The sequence below is a fragment of the Nyctereutes procyonoides genome, unplaced genomic scaffold, assembly GCF_905146905.1.
Source record: "Nyctereutes procyonoides isolate TBG_1078 unplaced genomic scaffold, NYPRO_anot_genome, whole genome shotgun sequence".
Classification (NCBI taxonomy): domain Eukaryota; kingdom Metazoa; phylum Chordata; class Mammalia; order Carnivora; family Canidae; genus Nyctereutes; species Nyctereutes procyonoides.
The window spans coordinates 14,387,759-14,413,167 of record NW_026575082.1 but is presented as its reverse complement, the minus strand read 5'-3'; the positions used below and the strand labels follow the sequence as shown (position 1 = coordinate 14,413,167).

The following is a 25,409-nucleotide window of genomic DNA, read 5'->3' as shown; positions in this document are numbered from 1 at the left end:
CATGATACTGTTTTATAGCCACATCTATCCTCCCTCCGCTGAACTCCTGCCAAATCCCTAACCCCTGAAAACCAGTAATCTGTTCTCCATTTCTATAATTTTGTCATTTCAAGAGTGCTGCATAAGTGGAATCACTCATATCACTCTTTGTAAACTGTTGGGATTGTGTTTTTTTCACTCAGCATAATTCCCTTGAGATTCATCTAAGGTATTGTGTTAATAGTTTGATCTTTTTTATTGCTGAGTGGTACTCCATTTATGGATGTACCACAGTCTGCTTAACCATTCAAACACCAAAAGACATTATAAATAAAGATGCTATAAATACCTGAGTATAGTTTATGCAAACCTAAGTTCTCATTTCTTTTTTTTTTTAAGATTTTATTTATTTATTAATGAGAGACACAGAGAAAGAGGCAGAGACATAGGCAGAGGGAGAAGCAGGCTCCATGTAGGATACCTAATGTGGGACTTGATCCTGGGTCTCCAGGATCATGCCCTGGGCTGAAGGCAGACACTTAACTGCTGAGCCACCCAGGCATCCCTAAGTTCTCATTTCTTTAGGAAAACTACCATGGAATGTAATTGTTAGATCTTATGGCTGTTGCATGTTACCTTTAATAAGAAACAAAAACTCTTTTCAGAGTGGTTATACCATGCACGTACCCATCTGTAATACATGAGAACAATTAATGATACTTCACTGTGGTTTTAATATGCATTTCCTTAATCATTAAGGATGTTGAACAGCTTCACCCCATCTATACATGCTCTCAGATCTTTTGCTCATTTTCTCATTAAATTGTTTGGTGTGTACTGTTGAGTTTTAAGAGTTCTTTATATATTCTGGATAATAGCCCTTGGTCACATACATAGTTTGTAAATATTCTCTGTCAGTATGTAGCTTGTCTTTTCATTCTCTTAAAAGGGTCTTCTTTTTTATAGAGCAAAATCTCTTAATTTTGATGAAGTCCAATTTATTAATTTTTCCTTATATGGATTATGGTTTCCGTGTGAAGCCTAATTCTTTTCCTAGCCCAAATCTCAAAGATTTTTCTCTTACACTTTTCCTAAAAGTTTGAATCTGTGGTCTATTTTGAGTTAACTTTTATGTAAGGTGAAAGATTTTCATCAAGATTTTAAAAAACACAGCATACCTACTTGATTTTCATAACAAGGCAATGAAGAACATAATGCTCATGTGTAATACAGAATCCTAGCTTTCTGATTTGCAGAAGAAATGGAAAAATTTCCCTCTCCCATTAAGGTATCATAGCAATTAGGTAATAAAAGGGAAAAATGCAAATCCTAAAGTATTCTCAGATTTTAAAATTTCTATATAGAATACAAAGGTGCAAGAAAACTGTAGATTTCCCTCATTTCACAAGTTGAATGTTCTAAAAAAGTCTTTCCTCCAGGGAAAACTCATGTGATCAATTACTGAATTGCATTACACAGTTCCATTTCAACTGAGCCAGTTGAAATGACTAAGCCACTACGCTTAGTCTAAAATCATCCTTGATTTCTTTTTAAGACATAACTGTTTTTCGGGTATCACTGAGGGGCTCAGTGGTTTAGCGTCTGCCTTCAGCCCAGGGCGTGGTCCTGGAGTCCCGGGATCGAGTCCCGCATCAGGCTCCCTGCATGGAGCCTGCTTCTCCCTCTGCCTGTGTCTCTGCCTCTCTCTCTCATGTCTCTCATGAATAAATAAATAAAATCTTAAAAAAAAAAGACATAACTTTTTCTAGTTAGAAAAGGTCTGAAAATACAGTAATGGAACTCAATAATTCACAAACACAGACATATATAGCACAAGTCAGACATCATATCTAACTGAAGTGTTATGTATCATTCAAAACAAGTCTGATATAACAGACATACAACAAGTGCGTTACACTAAGAGTTTGTGGAGGACACAATGATAATTCAGTACAACCTTCTATCCAAAGCACCGATTCTCAAAGTAACAATCCCAAAGAAAGCTCTGTTTAGAATAAACTTTAATGGTTCCAATTACTGAATCCATTCCAATTTACACAGCCCCAATTATTACAAAATGCTTTCCTTCTTTGAATCAGAATCAGTGAAACAAAAATTCTACCCTATGGCACTAGTTCTTCTGAGACAAGATGAAAAAAATAATCTACACATTTAATGTAAGCCCTATCAAAATACCACCAGCATTTTTCACAGAGCTAGAACAAACAATCCTAAAATTTGTATGGAACGGCTAAAGACCTCAAATAGCCAAAGCCTTGAGAAAGCAAAGCAAAGCCTGAGGCATCACAATTCCAGACTTCAAGCTATATTGCAAAGCTGTAGTCATCAAGACAGTATGGTACTGGTAGAAAAACAGACACATAGATTAATGGAACAGAACAAAAAATTCAGAAATGGACCCATAAATATGTGGGCAACTAATATTTGACAAAGCAGGAAAGGATATCCAATGGAAAAAAGACAGTCTCTTCAACAAAATGGTGTTGGGAAAACTGGAAGCAACAAGCAGAAGAATGAAACTGGATCCCTTTTTTACACTATACACAAAAGGAAATTCAAAATGGATGAAAGACCTAAATGTTAGACAGGAAACCATGAAAATCCTAGAGGAGAACACAGGATTTGACATTGGCCATAGCAACTTCTTAGACTCATCTCTGGAGGCAAGGGAAACAAAAGCAAAAATGAACTACTGGGTCTTCAGAAAAAAGGCTTCTTGGGGTGCCTGAGTGGCTCAGTTGATTGAATGCCTGACTCTTGATTTTGGCTCAGGTCATGATCTCAGGGCTGTGAGACTGAACTCCACAACTAGTGTGGAGCCTGTTTAAGCCTGTCTCTTTCCCTTTTCCTCTTCTTTTGCCTTTCACTCCCTCTCTGCTTTTCACTCTCTTCCTGTCTGGAAAAAAAAAAAGGATAAAATGTTTCTGCACAGCAAAGGAAACAATCAACAAAACTTAAAGGCAACCTTCGCAATGGGAGACGATATTTGCAAACGACATATCTGATAAAGTGTTAGTATCCAAAATCCATAAAGACCTTATTAAACTCAACACCCAAAAAACAAATAATCCAGTTAAGAAATGGACAGAAGACACAAATAGACATTTTTCCAAAGAAGACATACAGATGGCTAACAGACACATGAAAAGATGCTCAACACACCCATCAATAGGGAAATATAAATCAAAACTATAAAGAGATATTACCTCACACCTGTCAGAATGGCTAACATTAATACAAGAAACAATGGATGTTGGAGAGGATGTGGAGAAGGGAACCCTGTAACACTTACATTCTTAGTAGGAATGCAAACTGGTGCAGCCATTCTGGAAAATGATATAGAGGTTCCTCAAAAAGTTAAAAATAGAACTACCCTATGATCCAACAATTGTACTACTGGATATTTAACCAGAGGATACAGAAATACTGCTTTGAAGGGACACGTGCATCTCTACCTTGACAGTTAGTTTTTCATTGAGCCAGTCTTAGGACACAGTTACCACACACACACACACACACACACACACACACACTCCTCCACTTCTCAATCCACAGATTACCAGTTCTTCTTAAACCTTGAAATCCCTGCTAAAAATATGTATCCACTAACACAGATAGAAAGTACATGTCATTTACCATTTTTTATTGTATCTAAGTAACTATTTCTTCTGTGATATTGACAAGGTATAAATGTTTTTACTGTTAAATTTATGTAAATATCCTGTAAAAATACTAAATTAAACTAGAAAGAAATTTCTACTATTTTTAAACAGTGGAAGAAAATCTTTTAAAATTATTACTGTTATTATGGCATATGCATAATAATATGCTAAACCCAGTTCTAGCTTAAACTCATCAAAAAGAACATGCAAATTTATGCTAATATTAGTTATTTCTTTCAGCTTTGAATATGCCAGTTTGATTCAAGAATAACAGAGGTGCTAAGAAGCTTTGTATTTATCTCAAGTGTCTTTCAGAGAGGCTGATCAGTCCTGTGCTGATGAGGCAATTTCTTTAGTTAAAAAAAGCAAAGTTGAGTTCATGGCTTCTTTTCCAGAGTCTTTATTTATTTATTTATTTTTAGATTTTTAATTTATTTATTCATGTGAGACACAGAGAGAGAGGAAGAGGCAGAGGCAGAGGGAGAAGCAGGCTCCATGCAGGAACCCTGATGTGGAACTCAATCCCAAGACTCCGGGATCACGCCCTGAGCCAAAGGCAGATGCTAAAACACTGAGCCACCCTGGTGTCCCCAGAGTCTTGACTGCTCCAGAAATTCCTCAAAACTTAGAATAATGCCCATCTCACTTAGCAAATATGTAGAAAATAAGACTGAGAAGCTATGTAAATTATTAACATGTAATACAGTTAAAGCCATGTAAAATGAAATGATGTTAACACATTGGTCTCATACATATTTAAGAAAAAAATCCAAAAGAAAACAGAATGATATCCCTTGTGTTTGTAAGCACAGCTATTATCTATAATAAACAAGTCATTAACTCTAATTTAAAATTTATGTTTTACTGTTTTCTAGGGAAGCTCTTCACCAGCTTGAGTAATATTCTAATAACATTTTATTGTTGAGAAAGCATGTGTCTGCTAGAGGCTCTAATCAACTAATTTTCTCTAATGACAGCTGAACTCTGGCTATAAGGGTACAATCTTTTTTTTCTCTCATTTTTATAATAAACATTCTCTGTTGCAGCATTGTAGCAATCATATATCTAGTCTCACTACCTGAACCTGGGCAAGTCCAATGAGTCTTAAACATTCACCTTACCTTTTTGATGATAACTGGGTAGTTAACTGAACCGCTTCAAAAGCACACATCACAAGAACAAAGGGGATTAAAATCTGTTCAAAAGGATAACAAAACAACAAACCATGCCATGGGTAGCTGAAACTTTTGAAAAACTTAAAAATGAATGCTATTTTTGCTTATAGCAATACTTCAATTTCTCAAATTTTACCTATATTAGTGAAGAGCAAGCTCTGAAATAAAACCATGACATCAATGACATATAGAATATTGATGAAATGGATTTAAAATCTACATCAATAGCATATGTAATAAAAAAGATAAATATCAACTCTCATTCTAAATAAAACCTCATACAAATTTCTGTTCTAACTTATTATAATTAATGACCATGTTCAAATGATTCTAAGAGAATATGAGAGACACAGAATGCCCAAATCAAATAAATTACAGAATCTAGTAATTTGATTCACAGATCCCTGAACCCATCTGGTCACTTGATACTGTAACTCTACAAACATGATTCAGCTGCTCTGCCATTGTTTTTTGTTCAATTATCTTAATATAACTTTATTTCTGAGTATACAAAATTCACACCCACTGTAAAAAATTTATTAAGAAATTGAGAAAGGTATATTATAGTTTATACTGGTTGAAAATCCATAATCCAGATGGATATCTGGATCAACACTTGATATTTTGAGATACTGCTTTCTAATAAACAATTGAAAAAAATATATATATATACTTGATGTCTAATAAGAAAGAAAAAAGATATGCAAAAGGAATGATGTTCAAGACTGTAAGATTCCTTCAAGTGAAGGACATAAGGCTAAAATAGAGTTTGGGAGAACCTTCACTTTGGCCACATCAGTCAAAAAAAAGCATCCAGTGCATTATGTCAGTAAAGCTCTGAATGAGGCTGGAGAGTAAAGATCTAGTATTCTAATTTAAACTTTTGTTTTTTACTATTTTCTTATTTTTAATGAAAGGCCAATGGTTTCCAAAAGAGTAAGAAAAGAACTACTACCATTAAAAAAATAATTGAAAATTAAAGAAATAGTGCATATTTTAAAATAACTCAGTGGGTAAAAAAATAAAAATAAATAAAAATTTACAAAATAACTCAACAGAAACTGGAACATGAGGAAACATCTTTTTAGCATTTCTTAAGATTACATTTGTATTAATGCAGTAACAAAAAAAAAGGATATTGGTCCAATTAAGAAACACATACTTAAAAAAAAACACATACTTTTGATAATTAGTATGTATATGATCTGAATAGAAGGTACTAATTAGATTTTAGGCAAATACATACTAACTACATTAAATGTGCCAGGCACTGTGTTAAGACAGGCATAATGATGCTAAAGAAGAAGGAAAGAACATGAATTATATTCCACAGGAGTGTGAACCTCCAAAGCTGAGGAATTTGCCATTATCTTGGTTTTGTCAGCACCTGGCTGGTGCCTGCTGCATTATTGAATGTAAGCATTCAATGATGAATTTGTGGAGTGAATCAATCAATTCTAGGTACACGGATTATGAGAAAAGATTGTAACATATGGGCAGTCTTGTGGGGAGCATATAGAATCTTTGGGGGCACTGCAGTTCTGATCTATACTGCCCTTCCCTACAGGCTTGAGTCATCTGTGATAGGACTTCCCAGGACTTATTCAGAATCTGTACTCCATAGAATTTAAATGGGCTTAAGGATAAAGCAAAATGGTTAACTATATTTTGGAGTAAAGCTAAAGGGTCCCACCTCCCATTCAGCATTGTCTGTGAAGGTATCTTCTTTCCATGCTATTTCACTCTATCAGAATGATTTTATAGTCTTAAAGTCATGTAATGGTACATAATCTTAATGTCACAATGAATTGATAATCTTAAACAGTATCTTAAGTAAATAAGAAAATAAGAAAACTAACCTTCCACATCATCAGGGCTCCCATCATATAAGGACTAAACACAGTCAGAAAGCAATAGACAGAGGCAAGATCAAAGCTAAGGAACCAACATAAAGAAAAAAGATTTTAGAATTCACATTGTAACTTTAAAATAATGTTCTATTAAAAAGGATGTCTAAACTAACTTTCTGAAAACTACTCTTACTAAAACACAAGCAAATATCGTACCAAGAATATTAGAAAGCCACTAAAATGATTGGGGTAGATCTATATGTGCTGATACATACCACTCTCCAAAATATATCCTTTGCTATAAAAAGCACAGTACAAAACAAAATCCTAACTTGTATTATCTTTTATTATAAATATGCTGTTTTCTTTTTAAATTACCTGTTAACAGAAGCTATGTTCCCAGTTCCAAAAAATGCTGTCACTAAGAAGAAAACCTAAACAGAGTTAAGGAAATGCCAAAACAAGTCAGAATTCATACAAATTTCTCCTTCATTTAGAAAAGATATGCCTAGAGATCCCTGGGTGGCTCAGCGGTTTAGTGCCTGCCTTTGGCCCGGGTCATGATCCTGGAGTCTCGGGATCGAGTCCCGCGTCGGGCTCCCGGCATGGAGCCTGCTTCTCCCTCCTCCTGTGTCTTTGCCTCTCTCTCTCTCTCTGTCTATCATAAATAAATAAATAAATCTTTTAAAAAAAAAAAAGAAAGAAAGAAAAGATATGCCTATCCTACCACGAGCATACATTGATTTTTAACCTGTACATTTGGCCATAAATTGTTATAAGTGAATGTTCCATTATATCTCCTTGCAAATGCATTTTGAAGAACCTGACTGAAGAGGCAAAATGTGCTAAGAATGGGAGGCATGGGAGCTTATCCTCACTTGTCATTTTTCTTTTCTCTAGCAGAAACGAGTCAGAGTATTGTTATCTGTAGTTGGCCATTGATGGTTTTTTAATAAGAGAACAGGAACCTAGTGGATCAGACAGATATTTTCAGGAGAAATACTGTTTCATTTTATATACACTTCCTCTGTGCCTACTACATGTGAAACGTGTCAGGATCTTTGGAAGACTCAGAAGGAAATAAGATACCATATTCTCCAATAATCCAACAGAGAATGAGACAGGAGAAAACATTAGACATCTTTTTGACACTTTGTAAGCTCACATTGATTTGTTTTAGTGCAGTAATAAAAGGCCAATATTAATCCTATTGGTGTCTAAGAACTAACTGCTAGGAAAATACTGTCTGGACCATTGAAAGGACTTAATGAATGTCAGCTATTTTATTATTACACAAAAGTGGTAAAGAATTATGACAACTTTCAGTGAAAAAGTGGCATATGAGTTGGTGACTTGAACCTCAAATGTACTCATGGATCTATTCATTCAAGCAATGAACTAACCAACCAACATTTATTGTGTCTAGTGTATGTCAGAGGCAGAGTCAGGCACCAAGAATATAAATATGAATAAAAGAGTCTCAAAGTGCTCATAAGTTAACTAAGATTATGGTGATCTATAGAAGTTTACGAGAGGCTTTTAAGGTAAACAGGGGAAATAAAAGACATAATCAGGAAACATTAAGAGCTGTGGTAGAAGCTTAGGGTTTATTGAAGGATACAGTGAAAGATAAAGCAGGAATACAGATTGGTGGCATATTAATAAAAAGCCTTGAATTTTACTGTGGAGACCATGAAAAGCCAGCAAACATCTTAGGTGAGTGATACAAACAAATACCAGAGACAGTGAGATATTCAAATCAGGGAGATAAATAATTACAGGCAGGAAATAAAACTGGGAAGCTATTTCGGTAGTTGATGTCAGGGGCAAGGAAGATCTACACTGGTGCAGTGGGAGCAGAAATGGAAGAGGGGAGACAGTGGGACTTTAGAACTGGACAAGTAGTTAAATATGACAAGTGTGATGGTCTGGATGACTAGGAATATGGCCTCCAGAGAGAGACTTTGGGGAGGGGTGGGCGGTTGTTAGTCAGTTTGGGACATATATTTGGTGATGTCCAGCAGAATATTGGACATATGGCTTGTGAGGTCAAGAGAGGCCAAGGCTGGAGAAGTAAATCTCAGAGTTGCTGGCACAGAGGTGTCAGTCAAAGCTATAGGAGAGGGTGATAATATCTAGGCAGCATAAGAGAAGGTTAAGGAAAAGGTAGAGCTTGGAGAAGAACATCATTCAAGATCAGACAAGGATACAGTACATTTTAGTGAAGGAGAATAGAGATAATACAAAAGCTAAGAGAACCTGGAACATGTCCTGGAGGTAAAGGAAAAAGAAAGTGAAGTTAACAGAGTTGAATGTTATTGTGGTCAAATAAAACTGAAGTCCAGACTGTGCAGTCAGGGTATAGCTGCAGCAGGGACATCTGACAGATATTTAGAGCACTACTGTGTGCCACACTAGCATGGGCCAGGTACTTCTCAAGGCTGAAGGATACAGTATCTAGATGGGGAGAAAATGGTAGCAGCAACTACAGATTTTTCTTTCAAGGAGCTTGGTAGTAAACAAAAAAGACGAGATGAAATTATACTTTAGGGATGCAGGGTTCAAGGGAAGAAGTGTTGATTAGCAGAGGGTGAGTGTAAGGACTCTGCAAAGAGACAGAGAGCAAATCTAAGGGCAGAAGCAAGAGGAGGGAAGGAGAGTACCATGCTAATTTCAGAGGAAATACCTCCCTGAGAATTTTTTTTTAATTTTTATTTATTTATGATAGAGAGAGAGAGAGAGAGAGAGGCAGAGACACAGGCAGAGGGAGAAGCAGGCTCCATGTACCGGGAGCCCGATGTGGGATTAGATCCCGGGTCTCCAGGATTGCGCCCTGGGCCAAAGGCAGGCGCCAAACCGCTGCGCCACCCAGGGATCCCTGAGAATTTCTTGAAGCTGGTCAGCCAGCCTTCCCAAAGTGAGACTTTATTTTGCCATATTGTCTTTCAAACTTCTGACAGTAAGAACTTCCACACAATATTGCCAAAATTGTGGTCCAAAAACCTTGTCAGGTAGATGTTATAGAACATGAGTAGAGTATAAAATACACATAAAAAGTACAAACCAAACTCGTATAAGTGGTTTCTTCTGGATGAGGGAGATTAGAGTGGAGTTGGAAATTGAAAAAAACTTTAGCTGTAATGTTTTAATTTTTTTTCAATGTGTGACACGTGACCAAATATTAATTGTTGATCTCCTGGATGGTGGGAATACACACATATACATTCACTTGTTATATCATTCTGTGTGCTTTTCTACAGTTTTGACGTTTTTTAAAAACATGGACTGTATGAGAAAATTATGGTTGAGAGAGGGGGGTTAAATGGCCTCCAAGTGGTCATTATTAAGTGAGCAGGCGAAGTTATCTTCTTCTTCCACTAAGTGGGCAGTTGCAGTGCCTTAAAAGTCCAAACAAAGGATACAAGGAAAAAAGCCCTCCGGATGTCATCCAGATAGAGATGTCGAAACTGGGTTATATCAAGATTACAGGTGAACTGGAGACTGGTGACCTGTGAGACAATAAGAAATACATGAACACACAAGAAGAGTTCACTTACTTTTACCCTCAAAGGCAATCTTCTAGTCTGGTACAATAGCTAGAAAGTTATCCTGTACTGACAAAAGAAATTAATAAAGCTATTCTTATAGCTTAATTATATTTTATTAAAATCTGCTGAAAGGTAGAATATGTTGCTAATAATATTGAACAGAGTTGTAGTATTGCTGAAAGTATAATAAAAAGGAGAACCAGGCTTTTCTTAATCCTATATAAATGCTTCACTTTTAAATCCCTGTATAACTCCTACCTTTTTGAAGTCCTGATTTCTCAGAGTCCTGATCTTCTAAAACCCAGCTATGGTATTATATTAACAAGGCATGATAAAATCAAATATTTTTGTTTCTTTATTCTTCTGTTAGAAATTATTTTCTCACTACACAAATGCAAAATATTCCTATTTTTGGTAAAATAGAAAGTCACTCAATTCCAACAAGAAGGATGTACTTTTGCTTAACCTCCTCACCCCAAAACAGAAAAACTCAGTTTAAAGGGAGACCTTCCTCTTCCTCTACTATCCATGTAATTTTCCAGTAATTCTTTGGATGCTTTAATACTCCTTTTTATAGAAAGAAATATCTGTTTTACTTTAAAAAACACAATTTAAAAAATGACACAATGGGGATGCTTGGGTGGCTCAGCGGTTGAGTGTCTGCCTTCGGCTCAGGGCATGATCCCGGGATCTGGGATCAAGTCCCATATTGGGCTCTCCGCAGGGAGCCTGCATCTCCCTCTGCCTGTGTCTCTGCCTCTCTCTCTGTGTCTCTCATGAATAAATAAATAAAATCTTTTAAAAAAAAATGACACAATGAATCTCATTTTTAGATTTAATATTTATTCAATATTAAAATTTTAGTATTTACTATTATGGACAATCTGACCATTTACTTGAATCTGATCAAAACTGTTTTCATGTAGTTTTAATATTCCAGGGCTGAATGTTAAAAACCAGTAATTATTTAAATACTTAAATAAAGTTTCTTCATTATTGAAATTAATTTTTCTAAATTACCAATTACTCTGTAAGCTCAACTGGAACCAGTTATGGATGGATCAAGGGATCGACCATGAAGGTGTTTTTCTGCAATATTCATTTTATCTGACTTCAGTAAAACTGTAAATATTCTATCACCAATTGCTTATAATTACCTTCAGTTCTAAAATAAAGGCAAGAGACATCAATTTAACTTTACAGCGTCCTTAAAATTTACCTGGCTTTTAGCCAATTCAAAATGTACTATGTTGAATAAACAGCCTAAGATTTGGACTGAGGCCACAATCACTACAGGGGCAGAATAAGCAATCTGGACCAGGACTACTAGAAAGACAAAAGCAACACTGAAAACACAAATGTTACCTTATGATCAAATTCATGAATTGACTTGTGACAACATAAATATCCTTGTGACTATAATAAATGGAAGGAAAGAAAAATTAGACATGAAAACAGAGGAAAATAAGATAGAGAGCATTCTTTCTCCTCCACTCCTTCACCTACATTGATGTTTTTGTACATTAGCGATTCTCAAATAATCTCTAAAAAAGCCCAACCTATTTAATGCCTATAAAAAGAATAAAAATCACACTTTTCTGCTGTAAATCAACAATTTTCTATAAACTAGTTAACTTAATTATTAATAATTAGCTTAATTATGACTGCCTTAAGTGGTACATAGTTTTTGATGAAATAACACTGCAACTTCCTTATAGAATAGGGAATATTTTAATATTCTCAAATAAATGCAACAATGATTTTGACAAACTACCTTCTGTCTATAGGAAACACCGGATTGCTGCAGAGTTTCTTGTTCCATCCGTATCCAGACAAACATTAAGCACGACAATACTAATGGAAAGAGAGCTTCATACCTAAGGGGAAAGGGGGTTTGGGATGGAAGTGGGAGGGTAGAAAAGAAAAAAAAATCATAAAATAAGTAAAAATGCAAATTTATCATAATGCAAATGTCTTTCCCAACATTAAAACAACCTTGATAATACTTCTTGTTACAATATCACAAAATTTAAAATTTCTAGGCCTTCCAGAAGAAGAAAGTGAGAAAGGAACATTTGAATATGAACTCCAGCACCATCTTTTTTTGAAATTTATGGAATCTTGAGATTATAATTTTAAAAGAGATATTTAAACCATTTATAAGGTAAACAACAAATACATAAGAAAGAAAGAAAACATTCAGACAAAGGTATAAAGATAATGCCTGAGTCAAAATCATTAATTATAGAGCAAGACCAATGTCCCAAATTTTTTTAAAAAATGGATGCAATACAGACCTAAATCTCTGAGAAAGAAAAAAGAGAGAGGGTGCCAATAAACACATGAAAATATATTTGACCTTACTGATAACTGACATGGAAACCAGAACAATAGGAAGATACCATATTCACTTACCACATTTATCTATTAAAAAGAGTAATGTCAACAAGAGTACAATGAAAACTAACTCTCATACTCTCTCTATAAGAATAAACAGTTTCTGGAAGGCAATCCAACACTCTGCATCAGGAATCTCAAAAATATTTATATACTATAATCCAATAATGTCACTTCTAGGAATTTACCCTGAGGAAACAATCCAATATGGGCACTAGAATTCTCAAATGAAGATGTTTGTTGTAATACTGTTTCAGAATGAAAAAACCAAAACCAAAAACAAAACAGGAAACAAGTGAGGGAGTGATTGAATGATGTATAGTACAGCTCTAGGATAGTACAATGTGGACATTAAATATGTTGACAAAGGAGAAATGTTCATGAGATAAGATAGTGACAGAAGTCTTTTCTAAACGTCTTCCAGCCTAGTTAGGGATAAATGTGCCACCCTTGTAATCTCTCAAATACTCTATTATGGTTCTCACATGATTTTATTTTATTTTTAAAGATTTTATTTATTTGAGAGCAAGTGAGAGAGAGAGAGAGAGAGAGAGAGAGAGAGAACGAGTTGGCATAGGGGGAAGGGCAGCAGGAGAGGGAGAAGCAGACTCTCCGCAGAGCAGGGTGCCAGACATGGGGCTTGATCCCAGGACTCCGAGATCATAACCTGAGCCAAAGGCAGACACTTAACTGACTGAGCCACCCAGGCACCCTAATTCTCACACAATTTTAATCACATGTTCACTGACACGCATTTCCCACAAGTTTATAAAAAGCTCTGACTCTGCCAGTTTTGTCACCACTGCAGGCCCAGCCAACAATAAATATTTGCTGAGGGAGTTACTTAAGGGGAAGTTAAAACAAAATCAAACTAACCAAACCAAAACAAAAACTTTATTTCTCCCAACTTTTTCAACTATTGAACTCTATTCTATTTAGCACTACTTCCTAAACATGAGAAGCAAAAGAAGCAAGATGCTTTAAACTCTATCACTGATCATAAAAATAAAAACTGAAGACCAGGCAGAAGGAAGTATCTGGACTTAAAAAAGCCACACAAATCACTTGGCATATAAGATGTAGAATGCCCAAGCATATGGACAGATAATATATATATGAGAAAACCTCAGTAAAACAGGTACAGAAAATTATACAAAGCCCTACCATTTTTGACCTATGAAAATAGCAGTTGGTGTTCTTATTTAAAAATGAAAATACCAAATACTGTGACGGATGTGATGAACTAGGACCCCTCATTGGTTGCTGGTAATATAAACTGGCACTGTTCTGAAGACAAAAGTAAAAAAAAAAAAAAAGAAAAAAGAATTCATACTCTATGGCCCCCCTATACTACATGTGAAAAATGAACAAAGGAAATAATCTAAACTATGTGGAAAGATTGTGCACAAAAACATAACTCAAAATATTATTTATGATAATAAAAATAGAAATAAAATGATCAAAAATAGAAGAGTGGCTAAATAAATCAAGGTTTATCACCTCACAGAATACTAAATGTCCATTAAAATGATGGTTAGGAAGCCTATGAGCCACCTAGGACAACATTTCTAAAATAATGTTAGGTAAGGGGCACCTGGCTGGCATAGTTGGTTAAGCATCCGACTCTTTTTGACTCAGGTTGTGAACTCAGGATTGTAAGGTTGGGCTCCACACGCAGTGTGGAGTCTGTTTGTGACTCTCTCCCATTCACTCTGCGTCTCCCCACTGCACTCCTGAGCACTAATTCTCTCTCTAAAATAAATAAATAAATCTTAAAATAAAATAATGTTAGGTAGAAAAAAAGATATAAACTAGTACATGGACTATGCTATGTTAAAAAGACAATTACAGATTACAGGGGTAGGGTTAATAGGTAAATTTCCTCTTTATCCCTAGTTTCCAAAATGTGATCACTGCTATTTTTACAATGATTTAAAAAAAAACTGAAAAACAAATGTTAATTTAGAACGCCTGTATCCTAGATGTTCTTTAAAATTTAGTTCAACTTCCACAGGAGTCTTTGATGGCACCATGTTCCTCTACTCAAATTCTTTCTCTAGACATTCTTTTAATCTTATAATTCCCAACTAATTAAGTCACAATAACTTAACTGTTGCATTCTGTAATTGCCTAATACTGCAAAATAAAGTCCTTATTTTATAGCAGCTTACAACTCTATTATACACGTGGGGTAAGCTAATTGTTCTGCCTGTTTGTCTAGCTTTCAGGACACGAGAGAAAAAACAATTGTTGATTAATTGAATCAAGAAAGAGTATACTCTAAGCAAAAATGGACCATGATTTTTAAAAAATATTTGCAGTTACATATGAAAGTATTCTTCCTTAATATATGAAAACATGAATTTCATAGTTCTACAAATAGTGCTACTGATTTATTTCCTTTCAGAAACTATAAACTATAATAATTTTTATTTGTAAAATGTAGATGAATATATCTGATAAAGACATCTTCCTATGGGACTTTATTTCTTCAGACTATCAATATCTTGTATAAAATCTGCATATCTGAATTAATACACTGAAATACCAATAAAATGTCATCACAGACTCAGAGTGTACATAGTAAAACTTTACAAAATTAGGATCTACTAGTTTGGTCTCTGCAAATTCAACAGGGCAGAAAAGGCATTTAGCTTTGTATTATAGTTTGTTAAGCAAAGGGATGATATAAATACAATTTCAGTGAGAAATGTTTAACAATCTTAAGAGAACTATTTTCAAGCATTACAATAGCTTCTATTTGCATAAAAATAATGAAATGTTGATTAAAATGAATCTTCTTTATTCATTAAATCAAGGATACATTGTTAGAATTTAGAATTACTATTACTGTATTTCTGTAAAGTAATAAAACTGCATTTCTTTTAAATAGCCTATAATTCTGACTGTTCACTAATTTACATAGAGAACCCCCAGATTGTCCAAATGGTGATGTAGAATAATAAGGTGGACTATCAGTTTTGCAAAACTGATTTGACATTGAAAACTGTACTAATTGAAATTGTCAGACTGTGCTATTTTAGGCTATCTCTCTTGCATTTTCTCTAAAGGTAAATATACCTTCACAGAAGACATAAATGATATTTCTGATGTTGAATGATATTTCTTAATACATTCATTAAAAAGGTCATACTCATTACTACTGTTCTGATTTTACACATGAGTTTTTGCTTTTTAGATTTTCTTAAAATAAATTTACTTATGGAAATATGCTTTGGTATCTTTATGACTATGAAATTGAGGATTTTTTTTAAATTTTATTCATTTACTCATGAGAGACACAGAGAAAGAGAGAGAGGCAGAGACACAGGCAGGGGGAGAAGCAGGCTCCATGCAGGGAGCCCGACGTGGGACTTGATCCCAGGTTTCCATGATCACGCCCTGGACTGAAGGTGGCGCTAAACAGCTGAGCCACTTGGGCTGCCCTGAAATCGAGAATTTAAAACACTATCATATTTATCCCCAATGTACGTTACATGATTAGCTCATTATATATCACGAAATATTTTTTTCACTCAAAATTCAACTTCAATCATCCTTTCTTCTTTCTTCCTTCCTCTCTAATCTAGTAAACCAGATCTATTTATATTTCTTAAATCTTCTGTATTCTTTTAAATGTGTTTATTGCTTTAGAATGTGAAGGCTCAAAAAAGAAAAGGGTTTAGTGATTATTAAGGGACTGTGTAGAAGTTGGCAAATATTTCTGGACCCTCTCAAACACATATCTTCTTAAAGCAACCTCTAGAGAAGATTTCTTAATGAAACTCATGGGTCACCCCAAAATGGTGAGTTAAAATACAAATTATTTTTTTGCCTTCTTATCTAGACTAAAAACTAATTCATATATAGTTTGATAGATTCTGATTGTAACTAAATTATTTATTTTGAAATTTCACCAATAACAGGGCAAAGTGAAGTTTTGTTTTTGTTTTTAAGTAGGCTCCACACCCAGTATGGAGCCCAACACAGGGCTTGAACTCACAACCCTGAGATCAAAACTGGGCTGAGATCAAGAGTTGGACACTTAAATGACTGAGCCACCCACACGCTCAGAGAGTGAACAGTTTTAAAGTTTGATTCTGTTTATCACTCTTAAGAAACTGCTGATAGACTTCAAGTTTTATTTCAAAGTTTAAAGTTCTAAGTCTCAAAGAAAGCCTCTCTTAAAATCTTACTAGGTAACTGTTGAAAATTTCCACGTTGCTTATATTACTTCTTCACATCTATGTTTCAGAACTGGTTAGGCAGGGAGAAAGGAAGGTAGGAGGTGTATGGAGCTTTTTTAAGAGAAAGTTTCATACCACACTGGATCATATCTTATCTGAGGACTACAAGAACTCCTGCAGCCTAGGTCCACTTAGAATGTTAGGGCCCATTAAGAAAAGATTTTTAAAAACATCGTTCTAATTCTGAGTTAGGGCAACTAAGTTTCCCAAAGAACGAACCCAAGTCTAGGACTCAAATGGCTTTACAAAATCATCTAAACTGGGAATAACTTGTTGATAGCACAATGGTGAAACCCTAGGTTTAGTCTAGTTGGGATTAAGAAACTGTGTTTGGGCCAAATTTTGAACTATCTATGAGTGGTGGTAATTTGATTTGTTCTATACAATGTTGTTACAAGGTACACATTTCTCACCCTCATAAACATTTAAGTAAGGATGAAATAAAATTCAAGCAAGTGAAAAATCCTTTTCTTCAAAGAAGATGGGGAGATTGTATCACTGTTCACTGAAATCTAGAGAACACTTGCAGATCTATCCCAAATCACGCTGCTAGTTTTGTTTTTTGTTTTGTAAGAAAATTTAAATCTGGGACGCCTGGGTGGCTCAGTGGTTTAGTGTCTGCTTTCAGCCCAGGTCTTCGATCCTGGAGTCCTGGGATCGAGTCCCACATCGGGCTCCCTGAATGGAGCCTGCTTCTTCTGCTTATGTCTCTCTCTCTCTCTCTCTCTCTCTCTCTCTCTGTCTCTCATGAATAAGTAAATAAAATCTTTAAAAATGGATTCTTTAACTTTTGGGAAAATATTCTGAAAGTTTCTGAATCTAAAGGAATATTTGGACTAGGATATATTTAAGAGTAAAAATAAAAAGAAAATATATTCAAATAAGTGAACAAATCAAGGTGTGATTTGAAATACATGAAAGAAATGTAACAAAGCCATAGTTCTTTTAAGTCACTGTTTGAGACTTCAAATTCCTACATAATCAGAACTTTCTAATACTGTAGTGAAATGACATTTTAGCAGCTTCAGGAAGTAAACAGAAAGACAAAGACAACAGGCAATACTATGAAAATAAGAAAAAGAAAACAAGATTTAAGATCAAGTCATACACAGTTCTTACGAAATAGACAATACTTATGATTTATTCCTCAAGATTTGTATATTTTTCATTTCCAGAGGTAAAATATTCAAAGAGAAATGTCAATATCATTTAAAACGTGCCACTAAAAATTAAATTTTAAAAACAGTTTATACCCTGTGCTTAGCAGTAGGTAGGCTGACATCCAGGAAAGAAGTATGCTAAACAACCGCTCAAAGAGACTTGTAGGACTCAGTAGTGGTAGGACGAAGGAAGAGGCTGCAATAAAACAAAGCAGGACAGTGTCATTATGACATACACAAACACAGTGTATATGCATTTAGAAGTACTAATTCTAGTGTCATTTATAGAATCGTTTCTATGACCTCTCAAAATGGGCTATACTTGCCCTAACCATTTTTGTGGAAATCTGAAACTTCACATTAAAAAAAAAAAGATTTTATTTATGTATTTATTTATTTTAGAAAGAACAACGAGCAAGTGAGTGGAAGAGGAGCAGCAGGAGAGGGAGAGGGACAAACAGACTCTGTGCTGAGTATGGAGCACTACGACATGGGGCTTGATTCTACAACCCTGAGATCATGACCTGAGTGGATATTAAGAGTGGGGGCCTAACCGAATGAGCCACCTAGGCGCCCCTAAAACTTCACATTTTTAATTCAAATTACATTTCATTATTCTACCACCTTTTGCTCAGACTTTCTCAATTTTGTCTAGTCTTGCTCACTGTAATATTAACCCCTAAATGAGTAATTTGTTATTTGCTAATATAAATAATAAAAAATGTAATACAACATATTGTTCCAGAGTTAGCAAATTTTCTCTTAATTAGGCATTTAGTCCACAGACAACTTATTCCCCAGAAATTGCTTTTTCCTAATCTCCTTCTCCTCTTCCTTGGTTTTCCCACTGTGAAGTATGCACTGAGAGTGGTAGTATGCCATCTAGAAAATGAAAAACAGGAAAGTATTTCCCCGCATATGAGGGTTGTAATAAGAGTAATCTTAATAAATTAAGGAAACCTTCCCCACAGGACAAGAAAGCAAGTACTTCAATAGGAGAGCCACAAAACATAAACTCCTCATTTCTATACTGGGAAGGAAATATGCCTAAGTTCCCCATCACCCTAGTTAGGCAGGAAACACGTATGGAATTAAATGCTCTTGAGTATGGAGACAGATGACTTGGGATGAAACTCTGGCTGATTCATTTATTAACTATTTAACTACAGGGCAAGTTTATGAACTCATCTAAGTAGTATTCCTAGCTGTCAAGTAGAAAACATAAATAAGTTGTTGTGAGGTTTAAATACAACTTTACCTGTAAAATGCCCCTTGAACATAGTGTGAGGGATACAGTAGGTGCTTAGTAAATGTTAGCTGCTGTTATTATTACTAATCAAAATCTACTAATAAGTTAAATTTAAAGACAATCTCATTCAAAACAAAGTCACTGCAAGATGTAAGAATCTGAATGTTATATTGATAGTCCCGTTGACAAATACCTTCTCTTTTTCAGGTGTGATAGTCCAGTACTGTTATCAGCAGATACATATTTTAACAGAAAAAAGTGACACATTAAAATTTATAATAAAAGCCAGCCCAAATGAGACATCTTCTGTAAAACTATTTTCTATCCTTGTTTTACTTTTGTCTAAAAAATTGATGAGGTGATAGAGGGAGAAATAAGAGTCCCCATTCTGAATGACATATGTTAGAACAAGTTTTATAACATTTAATCCATTTGGAGATCACAGCACATTAGCAAAAAGTGCTCATTGGAACTAGACTATGGTGAATCAGTGCCTGGAAGAGATTTCTGGAGATACTGCTGATCTACCTCTGAGTCAACTATTTCACACCTTACAGCATTTGGTAGGCATCCTCTAGTAGTACCTATCTCTCTGAGTCTCAAGGATGAAATGTCTTATCTAAAATATATGCTTAGCCCAGAAGTAAACCCTCATATACACAGTCAACTAATATTTGGCAAGGGAGCCAGTAACAGTGGGGAAAGGATAGTCTCTTCAACAAATGGTGTTGGGAGAACTAGATAACCACATGCAGAAAAATCTTACACCATTCACAACAATTAATTCAAAATGGGTTAAAAAGTCAAGCATAAAACTCTTTGGTGAAAATATTAGGATAATATTAAGAATAACACTGATCTCAGCAATTTTTTTATATGATACCCAAAGCACAAGGAACAAAAGCAAAAATGAACAAGTGGGACTATATGAAATGAAAAAGTTTGCATGTCAAAAGAAACAAGCAATAAAATGACAAGGCAACCTGTGGAAGAAGACAAAATATTTGCAAACCATATATCAATAAGGGGTTAATATCCAAAATAGATAAAGAACTCATATAACTCATTAACAACAAAAAATGCAATTCAATTAAAAAATGAACAGAGGAACTAGATAGATATTACTCCAAAGAAGACATCCAAATGGCCAACAGGTGCATGAAAAGATCACAGAATCACTAGTAATCACTAATCATCACAGAAATGCAAATAAAAACCACAATGAGATACCACCTCATATCTGGTAGAATGGCCATTATAAAAGAAACAAAAATAGAAAATAACCAGAGTGGACAAGGATGTATAAGAACTGGAAGCCTTGTGCACTGTTGGTGGAAATGTAAAATGATGCAGTCACTATGGATATAGTATGGAGATTCCTCAAAAAATTAAAAATAGAACTACCATATTATATTTGGTATTTATCCAAAAGAACTGAAAATAAGATCTTGAAGAGATATCTACATGCTCATGTTTACTGTAGCATTATGCACAATAGCCAAGACATGGAAATAAGCCAAGACATGTGACAACAAGGGTCATTATACTTAGTAAGATAAGCCAGGCAGAGAAAGACAAATATTGTATGACATCACCTATATGTGGAATCTAAAAAGACCACATTCTTATGAGGAGCTGAGGGTGGTGGAATTGGGAAGATGCTTAAAGGTAGAAACTTATCACCAGTAGATAAATAAGTCTAGAGGCCTAAGACAGAGCATAGAAATTATAGTCAATAATACATTATAAACTTCAAAGTTATAAAGAGATAGATCTTAACTGTTCTCACCACAAAAGAGAGATAATTGTGTGATACGATAGAAGTGTTAGCTAACACTGCACTGTTAATCATGTTGCAATATATAAATGCATCAAACCAAAGCATTGTATACCCAGACCTTATACAATGCTTTGTGCCAGTTATATCTTAATAATTAAAAACTAAAATATTCTTTTGAAAAATAAATGAATAAAAACAAAACATATGCCACAGGAATGTTTATGTATTTGGAGAAAAAGCAGCAGACTGAATCTCACCTTCCCAAAGCAATTACAAAATCAATAAGGACAATAAATAAAATGATATAGGACATTCCAAATTTGGAAAAGTATATAGCACAGGAATTATATAGTACAATATGCACATAACTATAACATAAGAAAATATGACAAAATAGAGAGATACCAAGCTTAAACATGAATATTTTCACTTAAATAAAATGGTTCAAATTGACACACATAGCAAAATCCAGTTCTATTCTGAATAAAAGAGACAGACTTAAAACACAGTGATTCAAAAGACTAAAAATAAAGGAATGGACTAGGCAAATGTTAACAGTAAGAAATTCAGAATTGCAACCCTGATACCAGATAAAGTACACTTTAGGCTATAAAGCAATAAACAAGACAAAAGGGACAGCATATGACATTAAAGCCACATTCCACAATGATGAGGTAATAGTTATAAATTTTGCTACAAAGAGCACATCAACTACCTACATAATATGAAATTTATAGGAGATACAAAAAGTAATAGGTAGAAATATACTAAGAAAACTGTAACACACCCTTCTTACTAGGATAAGTTGACAAAAAACAACTTATAGAATATAAGAATATAAAACCATATAACTAACAAAATAGATATTCTGGATATATACTGAACAGTACAGTCTCATAACAGAGACCATACTTTCTTCTCAAGTACATATGGAATGTTTACAAAAACTAATCATATACACTAGAGCACATAGAAAGTAGCAGTAGGTTCCATAAAGTGGAAATAGGGCAAACAATCTCTGGCAAAATGCAATGAAACTAGAAAGTAAAAATAAAACAAAAACTAATGAGTTAGTGAATAGAACTAAAATACAGTAAATCAAATTAATAAATCAAAATCTAGATTCTTTGAGAAAATCAACAAAAAAGGACAAACCATTAAGTTAATCACAGAAAAGGGGAAAAGTGCAAATAAAATAAATGATAAGGGAAAGGTCTAATGACACAGACAGAATTTTTTAAATCATTAAGAGACTACTTTGCATCTCTCTATGCAAACAAGTTTGAAAATCTAGAAGAAATGTATAACCACTTAGGCAAATATAGCTTCCCAAACTAACCCCAGCAAAGATAAAAATTTAAACAGGCCAATTTCATAGAAGAAATAATAGGAAAGTTATCAGGGAACTACCTAACAAAGAATTAGGTTTGTATAGTTTCAAAGGGTAATTCTTCTAAAACTTTACAGAACAGATAGGGCCCAGGACTATCTATTATTTTAGAGTATAGAAATCAAAGAGAGATTTATTTTTTTTAATGAAGAAGTATAATTATGATACCTGAATCTGATAAATATAGAATGAAAAAAATTAAAGACCAATATCATTATGAATACTGATGGAAAAATACTATCAAATGGACCCCAACACACATTAAGAATATAATATATTATGATAAAAATGTGTCTTGGGTTTATATCAGGAATGCAAGGATGGTTCAATACTCAAAACTCTACTGATATTATTAATAGGCCATATTCATAGGGTAAGAAAAAAATCACATTACTCCCATAGATAATGAAAAAGCCTTTGACAAAATTCAACATCCATGCATTCGTAATAAGAACTCTAAATAAAACAGTAATGCATGTACTTTCTTTAACATGACAAATATATGTACCTTAATCCTAAAGCCAACAAATATATGTACCTAAATCCTAAAGCCAACTCCAGAGGTATTCCCACTAAGGTCAAGGGACAAAAAAAAAAAAAAAAGAAAAAGAAAAAGAAAAAGTCAAGGAGGGAAAATATATACCTATATTTGTAAATGGCATGATAGTATACTTGGAAAATCTTAGAGAGTTGATGAAAAACCTAACTCAAGAAATGAAAGAATCCAGTAAGGAAATAGAATATAAAACCAATATGTAAAAATCAAGAGCAACTTATACTAAAAAAAAAAAAAAAAAAAAAAAATAGAAGACACAATGAGTGAGAAAGGCCCATTTACAATTGCAACAAAGAAGATAAGATATTTGGGAATATACTTGATAAGAAATATTTAAAGCCTGTATGAAGAAAACTATAAAGACTACTCTTAGAGGCATAAAAGTAGACTGGATCAAGTGGAAAGACATCCCTTGTTCTTGGTTAGAATGCCCCAACATCACTTATGATTAAAATATAAGTTTTCCCTAAGTTTATTTACATATTTAATATGATCTCCTTAAAAATTCCAGTGGCCTTTTTTTTTTTTTTGTAGTTAGAGCAGTTGATCCTAAAGTTCATACTTTATTGTAATATACTATGAAGTCTCTGTAACTAAAACATTATGCGACTGGCACATGAATAGGCATATAACTGGAATAGAATATAAAGTCTAGAAATAGGCCAGTGTATCTAATGTATGATAAAAGTGTTAAATCAAGTCTTTATTAATGACAATGGATAGTCATTTGGAAAAAATAAAATTAAATCCTTTCTTTATACCATACATTTAGAATAATTAACTCTAACTAAATCAAAGATTGAAATGTAAAAGGTAAAAGTATACAAGTACTAGAAGAAAATATGACTGAATTCCTCTATAACGTAGGTACCAGGAACAGCTTTCTGTGACCAAAAAGTCAGATGCATTAAAAGAAGTCTGAGTATACAAAATTAGAAATCATTTGCAGGGCAAAAAGACATCATAAGCATAGTGAAAAGACATGTGACAAATTGGGAAAAAATTCTGTTACATATATCATAGGTAAAGGACTAATATCCCTAATTTATAAAGAGCTTTTATTATTAATTTTTTTAAAAAAGATTTTGTTTATTCATGAGACAGAGAGAGAGAGAGAGAGAGAGAGAGAGAGAGAAAGGCAGAGACACAGGCAGAGGGAGAAGCAGGCTCCATGCAGGGAACCCGACGTGGGACTCGATCCCCGGTTTCCAGGATCATGCGCTGGACCAAAGGCAGCGCTAAACCACTGAGCCACCTGGGCTGCCCATAAAGAGCTTTTAAAAATAAAAGCAAAGAACCAAAAATTTTATAAAAAACTAGGGAAAACAGATGAATAGATCCTTCCCATTAGAGATATAGAAATGTCCCTTAAGCATGTGAAACGATGTTTGACTTCACTCATAATAAGAAAAATACAAATTAAAAACAAAAAGATACCATTTCTTAAATTTAAAATGGCATAAATTCCAAAGCTTGAACATAATTGATTGTCACTGGCATAAACTTATTGACTGGCATAAATTTAAAAGACTCTGGTGAGGGATCCCTGGGTGGCGCAGTGGTTTAGCGCCGGTCTTTGGCCCAGGGCGCGATTCTGGAGACCCGGGATCGAATCCCACATCAGGCTCCCGGTGCATGGAGCCTGCTTCTCCCTCTGCCTGTGTCTCTGCCTCTCTCTCTCTCTCTCTGTGACTGTCATAAATAAATTAAAAAAAAAAAAATTAAAAAAAAAAAAAAAAGACTCTGGTGAGCCTATGGAGAAATAGGCACTCTTCCTATATTGTTGGCAGAAATGAAAAATGGTGCATCTCTGGAGAGGAATTTAGCAATATTTAAAAGTACTATGTGCACATTTACCCTTTGCATCAATAATATAACTTCTAGGAATTTATTCTGAAAATATACCTAACAGTATGAACTATGCATATGCTCAATGTTATTTGTTGCAGGATTATTTGTAATTAAAAAAAAAAAAATCATTACCTACCTAAACATGAAAGCATAGGAGACTGGTTATATAAACAATGGAATACACACACATTGGAAAACTAAATAGCTGTAAAAAAAGAATAAAGAAGAGCTCTATGAATTGATATGAAGTGATTACCAAGAGGTATTGAGTGAAAGATGCAAAGTACAAAAGAGGATATATAAAATGCTTCCGCTTCTATGTAAGAAAGGAGGAAAATTAGGAAAACATACTTATATCAGAGAAACACATAAAGGGTAACTAGAAAGCAATGACGTTTATAGCCCATTAAGGACTGGAGATACATGAGAATGGGGTGAAAGTACTACATACAGCACTTCTTTGAGTATACCTTTTTGTATAGTTTCTATGTTTGGAAGCATGTGAATATTGTACATATTCAAAAAATTAAATAAAAAAGAATAG

The 25,409-nt window shown here is 34.3% G+C and overlaps 1 protein-coding gene across 6 annotated transcripts in view; it reads right to left on the bottom strand.

The window, feature by feature from the left end:
- Positions 1-25,409, bottom strand: part of LOC129514590 (GPI ethanolamine phosphate transferase 1) — a 109,863-nt gene that overhangs the window by 11,863 nt on the left and 72,591 nt on the right. For 5 of the 6 annotated variants that reach the window (XM_055333300.1, XM_055333299.1, XM_055333305.1 and 2 more), the window contains 7 exons: positions 18,133-18,235; positions 12,010-12,112; positions 11,601-11,651; positions 10,110-10,196; positions 7,066-7,121; positions 6,697-6,772; positions 4,784-4,857 (listed from right to left, as the gene is read on the bottom strand). In XM_055333300.1, coding sequence (XP_055189275.1) covers positions 4,784-4,857; positions 6,697-6,772; positions 7,066-7,121; positions 10,110-10,196; positions 11,601-11,651; positions 12,010-12,112; positions 18,133-18,235 — 550 coding nt within the window. The remainder of the gene's footprint in view (positions 1-4,783; positions 4,858-6,696; positions 6,773-7,065; positions 7,122-10,109; positions 10,197-11,600; positions 11,652-12,009; positions 12,113-18,132; positions 18,236-25,409) is intronic. The other variant, XM_055333304.1, reaches the window with a different exon arrangement.